Source organism: Ambystoma mexicanum, chromosome 1q (genome assembly GCF_040938575.1).
Source record: "Ambystoma mexicanum isolate Mex_15411 chromosome 1q, UKY_AmexF1_1, whole genome shotgun sequence".
Taxonomy (NCBI): Eukaryota; Metazoa; Chordata; class Amphibia; order Caudata; family Ambystomatidae; genus Ambystoma; species Ambystoma mexicanum.
Window position 1 is genome coordinate 1,414,783,910 of NC_090922.1, and position 13,072 is coordinate 1,414,796,981.

General features: G+C 43.3%; 1 protein-coding gene across 1 annotated transcript in view; it reads left to right on the forward strand.

Annotated features, from left to right (window-relative positions):
* POMGNT1 (protein O-linked mannose N-acetylglucosaminyltransferase 1 (beta 1,2-)) overlaps nucleotides 1-13,072 on the forward strand; it is a 532,666-nt gene that overhangs the window by 34,692 nt on the left and 484,902 nt on the right. The window contains exon 3 of the mRNA XM_069642286.1: nucleotides 7,230-7,345. Coding sequence (XP_069498387.1) covers nucleotides 7,230-7,345 — 116 coding nt within the window. The remainder of the gene's footprint in view (nucleotides 1-7,229; nucleotides 7,346-13,072) is intronic.

Below are 13,072 nucleotides of genomic sequence, written 5' to 3' on the forward strand. Positions count from 1 at the left end.
TTTAACACTTTAGCCGGTCAAGTGGCACAGCGAGTAGAGCGCTCGCTTTGACATCAGTGCAGAGCCTGCGAATGCAGGTTCGAATCCCGGCAGCGCCAAACTCAGCGTTTCATCCTTCCGAGGTCGATAAATGAGCACCACACACCGTGGGTAATAATAAGCAGCGCTCAGATACCTGAGGGTTCGTAGCGCTATATAAATGCCAAATTATTATTTTTATTATTACTTGTTGTGGGAATGAAATTGCGTAACGCCAAGAGTGGTGGGAGAAGGCGAACAATTTAAGGACATGCAATTGGCCCATGCTGTAGGATTGCAGTGCTGCCTCACTGGAAGAGATTCCAAAATGTTCACCCCACGAGGATTATCTGCCCCCTGCCCCCCAAGGCGTCCCCTCCAAGGTAATCTCCACCTTGTACCAAGTGCTGACAACATTTGAAACTACAGAGTTGACCCGACGACAGGATAGATGGGAGAGGCATGTATGAGCCCTTGATCCCGAAGAGTGGGTGGAGGCGCTTATCCCTCGGGAGGTTGGGATCTCAGCCAGGCTCCGCCTGATACAGTACACAGTTATTTATTGGGTGTACCCGCCCAGAACGGCACAGGCATGTTGGGGGGGGGGGGGAGTGGGTGGCGAGTGACTGACTGCGATGCCTGAGGGAAGGAGGTGACACCTTTTTATCATATGCTATGGGGTTGTTCATTTCAAGGGTTGTGGGGGAAATGTATTTGCAAATTGTCTATAGTCTTAGGCTCTTTGGCATTACCGCTTAACCCAAAGCCGGATTGTTCAGCATTTTGGGAGAAGCCGGGTTCACAAAGTATGAAAAAATATTCCTAGCTGTAACATTGGGACTGGCTAATAGGGTTATTGCAGCCCCCTGGGGAGCGGAAGAGCGTCTGCGATTCGGTCAATGGACTGCTGAAGTGGACTAGTGGTTGTCCTTGGAGGAAAGGGTTTATAATGCAAGAGATTGTCCCCAAAAATTCCAGAAGGTATGGAAGAGGTTGGCGAGGAGGGATGAGGAATGCTATGCATGCTCCACCCTGGTCTCCCCTATATTTGATTTGTGCCTCACTAGAGGTCCCTCTTCCCTATTATATTGCGCGTCTGTATGGCCTCTTTCTGATGTTGTATAATCAAGCTAGACCTATGTTTTTTTTTAAATATTTTGTAATGTTTTCATTTAAAACAATAAACAATTATATAAAAGTGAGAGGGATGGGGGACCCTAAAGAAGCTCCTTAAATCCAATACGTGAGTTACATTCCTGGATAAATATTTGACCCTCCCTTTTTAAATATTGGTTTTAATTTATAGATTTTATTTCTGTTTTTTAAATTTAGTCTCATAATAGTGGTCTGTTACCTTTTTAATCAGGAAAACAGTGGTTTGTTTTATGGCATATATACCGTCTGTCACAATTTTAGAAGTGTGTGTTGCTCATGAATGCTGCAATGATGCATGAATACATTAAATAAGTAACTGTCTGTTTCATAAGCATAATGGCATGTTCGTCTAGATCAGTGTCCTTCAAACTTTGGGGCTGCCCCGAAAGGCGTCCGGGGAGGGCGCAAGACTCTAAGGGTGTCCCTAATTACGCTCACACCCAAATCAATACACCCTTCTAGGGGAAATAAGGTCAAAAGGTGATCTTGTTAGGATAACAAGTTTAATCTTTACAAATGAGGATGGTAGCAAAGGACTCTGCTAGCTGAACAGTCTTCTCTTGTCCCTCTCCCGGTCTTTCATGCCAAAGTGGTCTCAAGCAGGGGCTTTTATATAGGCCTGGCTTGCCATGGTGATGTCACTTCTAGCTGGACAATGACTTCAGCCAAATCCATCTTTCTTCCATAATAGGGATGCTCCAAAGCCTTCTTTCTTCGTTGTCAGCGGTTTTGTCAGAGCATGCTGTTCTCCATTTTGCTAGCTATGCCAAAGCACACTGTAGCTCCGCAGACTTTTACGCCGAGCCCTGCCCAAAGAAAAACAAAACATTTTATGTACAAACAATTTTCATTCATTCTATCCATATTTCACTCCTCCTGCCAAGTTATATGGGTCCTGTAGTTTCCTCCACACTTAATACTTATGTAGCCCATTCTGCATTTTGCGGCACAAAACATGCAAGTCTTATTTTTAACACGCATACGTCATTGATGGACAGTGGACACTGGTGAGTCAGTTTGCGCTGGCCATAGTGACAAACGCAGCACACTAAGCCTGTGGACTATTTTGAATCCCACAGGCCACATTCCTTCTGGGAAGGAAGGGGAGTTTGACTCATCTACAGAACTAGTTAAGCTTTAAAAATGCCTGGGATCGGACATTGCAAATCAATCCAACTAATAGTTAATTGCGCCTTATATTTAGACAATAACTTCCTTCTTCAGCTCTTGCCTATTTCTGTGATTATGTTTGCATGAGAGAGGCTCCCCACCCCATTATAGCGGGTAAAGAGGTCTTGCCTAATTCTCAAGCGCTTGGGTGTTCGGAAGGACCCTGGTTCCTTCCCGACATTCCCCCTTTTTGTTACTGTAGAAGTAACTCATCCGCACCTCACATATCTACAACCCCAAAAGTATCAGTTTGAGTTTCACTGTTTATTGTATGGCAAGGTGCATTAGAACCCCCAATTGATCTTTGCACTACTAGGTTCTACATTTACTCAACATCAGAGACCCAATTGGTACATGCAGAAGAGAACCAAGAAAAAGACGATAACGGGCACCAGTAGTTATACTGCTGCCCTAGCCATGACGGTACCCAATAAAAGGCAAGCAATAGCCAATCTGTGTTCTGAACTCCACCTTCTTTCTTAATTTGAAGATTGTGCACCGCCTCTATGATGTGTAATAGTGACCTATTCTCTGCATCCTTCAGGGAACAAAAGTGCAGCAGCTTCTTGTACCCGAGAAGCCAAAAAGATCTCTACTGAGCTAAAAAGTTGATAGTCGTCAGGTATTCCTCTGAGCAGTGCGAAAGAGTCTTTTGAGATGTAGTTCAAGCTCTTCTTTCTTTTCGGCTGGTGAAATCGTTATTTTTCTTGCAGCATACACAATTCTTGTGTGATCTTCTGCAAGTTTCTCTCTGCTTCTTTAGGTCCTGGAGTTGTTGTTGGCTCTTTTGACAGGCAGTTCTTGTCCCTTCAGGTGTTCTTCTGGTATTACTCGTACTGAGTGCAGGTTGGCCAGTGAACACTTGCCCCTCCAGGAGGATGGAAGGTGCAAGTAGGCTTGTCGGCCACAGACCCAGTAGTAATCCATCACCACTGCAGCACGTTTAGTCCTATCAGGGATCACAAGAGTGTGGTTACGGTGATATGTCCCTTCTTCATTACTAACACAAGTTCATAGTCTGTCTCTATGTATTCACACTGGCTTCTCCATTGTTGCAATCCTTGTGATGTATTGGACCATATTTGCGCACACGTATCTACTTATTTCATTGCTGTACTCTATCAGTTCATCTGCCAGGCACGTCACTGTGGTACCCTTCCATTTGTTGTTGACATGAGTGACCTACCAAGTAAACCTATGGTGCTTGTAGACACTTGCTGTATTTAGTACTGCCATAGCATAGCGAGGGGTCTAAATCAATGCTCAGCTGCATGCTGTGTACCTGGTATGTTTCCTTTATCCTACCTAGTGCAAGTGCAAGATGTATTGTGCCTCTATAATTGGGTCTGGATGTGGAACTAAAACCTTGGGATGAGGGCAAACACATAACTGCTTTCATCACATTCCTTCCCACAGTATGCATAATCAGAGCCTGGTCGGTGAGAATGTTACCTGTGGTCTGGTTTGAGGTGTACTTCACACAACTATAGCCATGGTTATGTAATGGTTGTTGGTTTGCATATAATGTGTATGTAATGCAGAGTAGGAATGATGTGAATGACCAAAGGTGTGAGAATGATGGATAAGGTAGGCAGTGTGATGATAAATGAAGATTTTCCCTAGAGTGTGCAGAATGTCACTAAGCATGTGCTGAGCTCGGTAGTGTGTGCTGTGATTGGCTGGTAGAGTGGAGAGTGTGAATGAGGGTGTGCCGATCTGTGTTTCAGAATGGATGGAAAAATGCAAGCAGGCTCTGGAATCCTTTTTTCAATATTATATTTTAGGATTTACAGTGTGCTCCGGAACATAAAGAATTATTGTGATAAACTATTGTTCCCTTGTTATCTCATTTTTAACCTTGCTGTGAGAGACCACCAGTTTTTTTGCTGGATTTAGGTGTCTGCTTTTAATTAACTTTTGTTTTTATTATATTTTCCCCCCACTGTTTGAATATTATTTTGATGGCAGAGAAATACCATGTTACTAAAATGGCAAATATTACTAACCCTGTAAACCACTTCACCTGTGGAATAATAGACGTTTTTCAAAAACCAATGACATGCCAAAGCCTCAGTCCAGGAAAACAAAGACATACAAGTGAGATTAACAAAGACCCATCCTAGACGATATCTCCTTCTCCACCTTACCTCCATCTAACTTAAGAGCGCTCTGCCAGCCATTTCCCCACTAATGTGAATGTGGGAACCCAGAGGTTCTTTGCATTTCCCACAATAGAAGTCCCAACACTCAACAGGTTGCTGTTCCCAATAGATCTCCAACTTCTTAAAGTATCATAAAGGGGGCTATTGGGAAGGGCCATCATTCCTCACAAATGGGAAACCTCATCCTGTTGTATTTAGTTTTGCCATCAAAAAGATATTCTGTACCATTTGCAGTCCCTTTCCTATCTGGAAGGGAGGACAACCTTTGCCTCTGTTCCACTGGAAGCCTGCCAGCTCTATGTAAAGCCTCCCACATGCTTTGGAGTCAGTAATGATAGTCTTTCGTAGTAACCCAACTAGAACCATCAGAGGATATAACTGCAATGGAACTTTCACAATATCTACTTCAACTCCAGTACTCGGTACTGTAAATTTGAATTGAAGGCAGCTCCTCCCCAAATCCACCACAAATGTAATGAAAGAAATGCCCCAAATCCTTCTCTCCAAACCCTGTATACTATTTGAATGTATCTCCGTTGAGGAACTGTTCCACCCTCCGTCTGACCAATTCTGAGATACCTGGTTGTCAAGGGATGTTTTTGTAAACCTCACTTAACCCTTCATTCTATTCTTGTGGGAAGCACTTGTAGCCGTATGGCTTACAGGGAGCAGTATTCCCATGTCACCTCTTTTATTATTGCAGATTGAGTCCCCTCACCCAGGCAGTATGTTTAGTGCTGCTGTTTGCAGCTTTTTACATGATGACACTGCTGTGCACCATCCTTCTCACCATTAGGTCAACACCTTTCCTCTGTGACAGCCAAAATGTGACATGGTTTGCTTTAAGGGCTGTGTTAATCCTCAGCCCTGCAGAGGTTTGTATCTAGTGGGGATTTGAGCAATTCTTTTAGACTCCTGGACCTGATTGTGTGGAAGTTAAAAGGACCATGAAGGATGCTGAGAACCCTTCTTGAAGCGATAATGCAGATGACTCATTCTTCTTAAGGCAAAGCACTGCCTCCTTTGATCAGGGGAAGACTATGGTTGGTAATTCCCTCCCATGAACTGGTGGAACAACCTGTTCACCCTCACTGCTTGCAGAAAGTTATCTGAACCACTTGGAACAGAGTGCTGGTCATCCTGATAGGATGTGCCTGAGCCCAAACAAGCCTTGCATTCTACTTGGTCTTCTGGTTGACTATACACTGTGGCTCATCCTGCCTCATGACCCATCTGCTGCTTTGTCTTTGAACCGAGTTGGCTGCTTGACAGACCTAATGGTGTCTTCCTGATTCAACTGTGACCCGTTGCAAGAATAACCCTGAGAATGCTCCACTGCTGCTGCTGCTGCTGCTTCTGTGCTCTTTGCATCGGTTGCTTGAAGAAGGAGACAGTTTGTCATTGTGGCTCCTGAAGTGCTGGCCTTTTCATCTTCTGGGACTCTGAAGTCACAACCAGATACCCAATGCCTTGTCAAAACCAGTACCTACAACATACCCGACCCCCTGCCTACTGGGGTCCTGGAACATCACTGCAGGCAGCTCCTGAATCCGGGCTTCTAAGCTCGTGAATCCAGGCTTTTGGGCTATGCTTGCAAACCTGTTTCGAAAGACTCCAATCCCTCCCCCTCTAACACCTCTGACTGGAGTCCGATGGGAGGGAGACTTTTTTCACTTTTTTACATGCATCCATCTTTTCTTTCCCTTTGGTGGTGCTGTACTTTAATCTTCTGTTGTGTCTTCCTAGCTCCCGATCTTGGTGACTGACTACATCTTTGGCACTGAGACTGGTGTACCTGTTTTGCTACAATAACTGGCACAGGACTAATGGTTTTGTCTTGTTAACTCCCATCGATACGTTTCAGACTCTTAAAGGCTCTATTACTACATAGATGTATTACTTATTTGTGAATTCTTGATGAACGTCTGTCCAGGGACTTAGTTGTACTTTCTGAGACATGAATCCAAATTGTAACCCTTTTTTCCTTCTGTTTACAATGCTGTTTGTCAAATGTTCTCTCCACTTTAGATCACCTTAATGTGTGCAGGATGTTTGGTTTACTAGGTCAACTACATTACTTGCATCTTAAGCCACTCGCATGTCCCTTTTGGACACATTCCTGGTTTCAATATATATGCTAGTGTTTCCGTACCTTCTTGTGAAGTTGCCTTTGTATGCACAAACAGTTCCTAATACAGAATATATTTTCCTGTATCTACTGCATGGACAAGTCCTTTTATTTGGTGTTATCTGTACTTTTTACATGCACCTCTTCAGCCACTGCCCTCCCCCATTGACTAACCTGCCAAACTGCTTTATTGTGTTTTTCCAGTGACAGTTTGGGCTGAAATAGTTATAACCCCTGCATCCACAACACAGGCTTGATTTTCTCTCCCCGCCTCCCAAACCACGAGAGGAATGGAGAAAAACCTCATAATAAGGTTTTCAATTCTTGCACTGTTTTAGTATTAATTAGCAATATTTGTTCGCTATTCCTACAAATAAATGAATCGAATATGGAATTGAACAAAGTGTTAGTTCCTTACAACGCTCACACTGCTTTGTTTCTGTCGTAGTTGGTTCTCCATCACCTCTTTTTTTTGTTTTTTTTGTTTTATCCTGCCTTAAATACCCTTGTCTTTGTGAACGTAGTATCTCTTATGTAAACAGACAGAGACTAAAGAGATCCCTTTTTGATTGTTTTTCTTCCCATTTTAAAATAAGATGAGGTGGTACAAAATATGGAGGCTCCCCGACATCCAGCCAGAGGGAGAAAAGTCTTGGACATTGAAGTGTACTCGAGCCGGTCAAAGGTGTACGTAGCAGTGGATGGCACAACGGTATGTGTGTACTGTTAACCTCTAATGCCATCTATGTCAACAGTGTTTACCTTTTATTATTATTATTATACCAAAATCTTTTCAGATGCAGTTAACTTATTATTAATTATGCTAAAGGCTCCATATCTCGCTTCTCCCCACCCCACCACCCAACACTCTGTCGTCCTACTCTTGGGAGCTGTGTCAAAAAAAGAAAAACAGGATTGTTTCACATTCAAAAAGTGAATTGTTTACTGTAAACCAAGAGATCATCCGTTTAAAACACTGTTTTGTTCCTTAGCATCTTGGATTAGCTGTTGCTAAACTGCATGAACTGTTTTCTGTACTTTAAATGTTCCACTATATTGTGCTCTTTAGTACTGTATGCATTGTTTGCTGTAGTTTAATTATATGGATTGGTTTAAATGTTGGCGCCATTGTATTTTGCTTCTTGGCATCCTTGATTGTTTGCCCCAACAAGAACACTCTTCTTCACACCCAAACGCTTCACAGAGACCAACTATGCCTCTTGGCCACAACAATTTAAAAACCCTTCCAACAGGCCTCAAACGGAACTCTACACCCAACTTACATACCATTTCCCCAGGGAATGCAAACATTTAGAGAATAAACAACCAACCAACGGACTACCTAGTTTACCACCATCGACGGCAGCATTACAGAGAAGAATTAATAGAAGGAAAAACACTATATACCTCATCCATGAATACAAGAAACCTTGCTCAACTAAAATTATTTTTATTGCCACGTAAGGACTATGATTCTATTGCGTCACATTTCGGTAACAACATCGTACAAATACAAGGCCATGTTGTCTGAAACTCATATACACTACCCTGCCAACTAGGGAAAGAATCGCCTACAGCTTTTTTCTTAACTGTGTTCCACAATCAATTATAGCACCTTGGCATGACCCCCACCCCCAAATCATCTACCAAATGATAACCAAAGGTGGTGAGCCTCCTACACTAACACCCCATATTGGGCCAGATTAAGCAGGATCCCTCTGGAGGTGACTTCCCCCACTTAGGGGACAGGAAAACCCCAGAGGTACAAGTCACCATCACATCCCTCCCAGACTCTAACACAGCAAGGGCTAGGTTGTATGATAACCATAGACCCCTTTTAATAATGGCTGCTGGGCTTCTTACCCAACCTATGCTCAATGTCCATGGACAGCAGTGTAGCAAGTAAACCAGCCACCTATAGGAGCTTCCCTTGAAGAACCAATCGGGAGACGGTCTCTGCTGGTCCTGCAGAGTTTAGCCATGTGCCTATGGGGTTTGGGGGGGGGGGGTGGTTGGGTGGTTGTGTGTGTGACTGGTAAGTGCAAGAGCACGCCACTCCTGGCCCACGATGCGCACTGGGTGAAAGGGGCAAGACACTGCAGATAAGTAGCAGGATTAGCCCTGAGAGCAGTCGAGGACGAAGTACCTTGGATGGCCGCTGTGAAGCACCGACAAGTCCCCACACCGAATGAGTGGGAGAAGAGTAACCAACATAGAGTACAGTTAAAGAGCCGTGTAAGTTGCTCTGAAGTGAGAGGAGGGCTGAGTAGACTCCACACCGCTCCCGAGGAGCGGCGCTCAACAGTATGGTACGCAGTGGCTCCAGTGGAATGGAGGTGGGTGGTAAAGTGAGAGGGAGAAAAGCCCCAGGGTATGGCAAGGCTGGGAGAACTACGCCGCCCCCCCCCCCCCCACCCCACCTAAGCGGGGGATCAAAAAGAAGCAAGCCAAATAGTGGTGAGCAGGGAGAAAGAAAGCCCCAGGGTAAGAAGAGAATGAGACATCCCCAGAGTGCCAGTCCTGGTCCAGCAACTGTGTTCGGTTGTAAGAGTTTTAGATCGCTGGAGGATAAACATTTGCCAAACCGAGGGAAATTCCCAACAGCTGTATATAAAATATGTTCTGGCAATGTCTGGGTTTCCTGTCTGTATCTGCTGGACGTGGAGGGATCAAGATGTTTGGGATACCAACGGAAGGAGTCTAGTGTGAAAACATGAGCCACCAATCTGAGAATCATGTAATTGGATCTAGCACCACTTATGCATGAGTTGAAATGAGGAAAGGCAGTAATGCTCACCATTTAGTGACAGACCAGGATAGTAAGGCTGAACTCCCCTTACCCCCCACCCCTCAAACATCCCCTCACCCTTTGCAGGTGTTCTTGACTTGTAACAGGGTAAGCAGGAGATGGTCTGCACCAAGTAACTTAGCAAAAAATAAACAAGAGATATGACATTAGCCTTCCTAAATATCCCTAGAACTAGAAATACCAGTGTATTAGTTGTGAGTCTTTCCGTAGTATCCGTGGGTTAGCCGTTGCGAAGATGCAGCTTTCTGTTTCAAGCCACGTTAAATGTAAAATTTTCTGGAATCAATCTACTTCCGGTTTCCATCCTGCCTGACATCTGTCTCACTACGCACGATTTTGGGTACAGGCACCCGCTGTGGAATAGCTGCAGTGATTTGCCGGAGTCCCGCCTCACGGGTGCCGGTCTTCTGTACCTTATTCGGCACTAAGGAGGTGGGGGGGGCCATTGATATTGTGGGTTTATTTTAGGCCATATAAGTTGAGCAATGGATCTAGTTGAGAGTATTTGGTTAGTGGGCAATACGTTGAATCTAAAACGCATAAAATCGTTACGGATTATTTTATTTGGATACTTTGTTAGGTAACTTTCCATCCTTGGTAACCATTTATTTACAGCACACATTTGTTGGTAGAGTTTGGAGCTCAATATCGCATTTTTGGTATGTATCCAATCGAAACCCAGCACACTTTCCTTCACCCTTACCGGGTTGTTCCTAAGAGAAATCGTGGAAATACCCATTAGCATCAAGTTTTTATTTATTTCTTCGTTTAATTCCACTATGAAAGGATTGCAAATATCCCAACCTGCATGATAATATAAAGTGTTCGTCTCTGAAGAATTGCATTTTCTCCATAGCGTCATTCGTTTCCATCTCACTAGCGCCTGAAGCGAATTTAAACCCATTTCGTACTTAAGTTATACGGGATACATTTAGGTAAGTAATACATTACCGATTTCCAAATATAACTTTCTATCGAGGCCCACTCACCTTCACACGTTGAGGAATGAAATTTGGCCCCATATATTAGGCGGGGAATTACTTTTTTCATATACAATTCTCTCAGAGGGGACATAGAAAATTTCCCAAATTTTGCGTCTAATGCCCGCATTTGAGAGATAGCAATGTCAGCCATGAGTTTCAATTGTGTCCTAAGTAGGGGTCTGGACTGTGCCCCTGCTATTGAGAAGCCCAGATATTTAAACTCCGTTTTTGCTTTGAGACTTGTATACCCAGATACCCAAGATAGCGTGTTTGATTTCTTGTTCTTCATCCCCAAGCGCACAATTACTGTTTTGTCCAGGTTAACCTTAAGAGCAATTGAGGTAATAAATCCCTCAAAAGCTCTCAGCATGCGTTGGAGTCCCACCTTAGTGGTGTCAATTAGGAGGAAATTGCCTCATATGCCAACCAGGACATAAAAGTATTACAAATTCTTGGAGGTACTAATCCCCTATTTAATAACGCCTGGTTTGCGCCGCTAACATATAGGTTGAAGATTGTGGGAGCCAATCTACATCCTTGGCGCAATCCATTGTGGATAGTAAATTGCTCCGAAAGGGTACCTGCAGAGTCCACTCTTACTTTCACATCAGTCTGAGAATATATTGCCCTCACTATGTCTAGCAAAATTGCCGGCATTTTTAGTGTTCTTAATCTTGACCATAGTATATTTCTATCCACCAGGTCAAAAGCGGAACTCTGGTCCATAGACGCTATGAAGACCGAGGTATCCGCCTTTTTCATTGCTTCAGCTCTCAGGCAATACAGAATAAGTCCCACACATTCCGTCCCCATATTTTTCCTAAAACCGAAGTATCTCATATCCAAAATTTTGTTATCAATCCATTTCTGGATGTCTCTTAAAACAAGCAAAGAAAATAGCTTGGATTCCGGATCGGCAATGGCTATAGGCCGGTAGCTCTTGTGACATAATCAGGAGCCTTTTTTGAATACAGGTATAATAATGGATACCCTCCAGGACAGGGGAAATGACTTGGTCAGTAGTATATTCGAAAACAAGGTAGACAATATTTTTGCCCATAATTCGGGATCGGTCTTGAGAATTTTGTTAGACAAGTTATTAGGACCCGGCGCTCCCGAATTTATTGATTTTACAATAAGGTTTTTTATGTCCCAAACGGTAAAATTCAGGAGCCAATTTGTTTTGTGCTTCCAGGGAACCCCAACCCCCTCCTTATTAAGAGCAAACGTGTTTGAAAAATGACCCTGCCACGTTGCTTCGTTGATTGGGTTCACTAAGTGCTCTTTCTGTGGTTTGTCCCAATTGTTAATTAAAATGCAAAAGTTTCTTGAATTTGTGCCTCTTAATGCACTTAACATTTTTTCCCCCTCACTCTGACCTTTTATTTATTCTATGTTGTATGGACCAATTTTTGTACCTTTGTTTAACTCTTTTTATCCTTTCAGCTGTATTTTCTAGAGTAAGTCCCGATTTCTTAATTAGTCTGATCTCTTTTCTCATATCCCTCTTTTTTTCCCTGATTTCTATGTCAAAGTTATGGGATTTATCATTCTTCCATCGGTTTTCCCTTAAATTGGTGTAGCCCAATTTGGCGACTGCACTGTCGATGTAATCTGTAAAGTTGTTAGCGCATTAGGTCTTTTTTTTTTTTCTAGTTCTGAAAAATTCTCAAAATCTGCTACCATGGAAACAGTAAATTGTCTACTTTTTTTCCCCGTCCATGAAATTCTATTCCCTGTTTGATTGACGTTTAGATTATAATTATATACAGTTTTGGGTTCGGTAAGTACAGCAATACCTATTTCCAGTGACAAAATGCAATGATCACTAAGGGAAGTCTCAATGCACTCAAGTTTACAAGAACTATAGAACAAGTCCCCTGAACAGATAATGTAGTCAATTGAGTAGCAGCTCTAGCTTTCCAAGTTGGAAGATGGTTTACCAGAATTTCCAAGCCCCACATCTCTGCAAAGTGGGACCACAACCCCACCCCCCGCAGATTGAATTATCAAGACTTATAGAAGCATCCCCCAGCCTGCTATCAAAACGTCCCCATGAAGGAGTGCATTGAGATTACCCGCAATCACTATCTGGCCACCTATATTAATTAGCAACCAGTTCTGCAGAAGGGACCCTAAATTGCATAGTTCCGCCCATAATTGCCTGTCCGAAAGTTCAGCCGGATTCCAATATGTATTAACCAACAAAAAAGGTGTGTCTCTATTATTGTACAACAATGAGAGGCCCGCCACCAGGAAATGATGCGCAAAAGCCCATTCTCCCCTAACTTTCGGGTTAAAATGTTTTTTTGCAGCTATGAGTAGGCCACCTTTAGGACGACCTCTTCCTCCCCATTGTGCACATAGAGAGTATACCGTATAACCCTCCCAACATAAAGGAACCCTTGACCATGTTTCTTGGATGAAGAGCAGATCATATTGTGCCAAATATGATCACATTATATTAAATTCACATTATTTAGGAGATTAACCGAACCTCTCGAGTTCCAAGTTAACAGTTTCCACTTACCATTTACCTTAACTAAAGTGGCTTCCCTAGTTTCTTGAGGCTGTCAATTGACTCTCTCAGCGTCAATGCGAGCCATCTCCAGTCCTGACTCGCATCCTTTTCCCTCTCCTCACACCT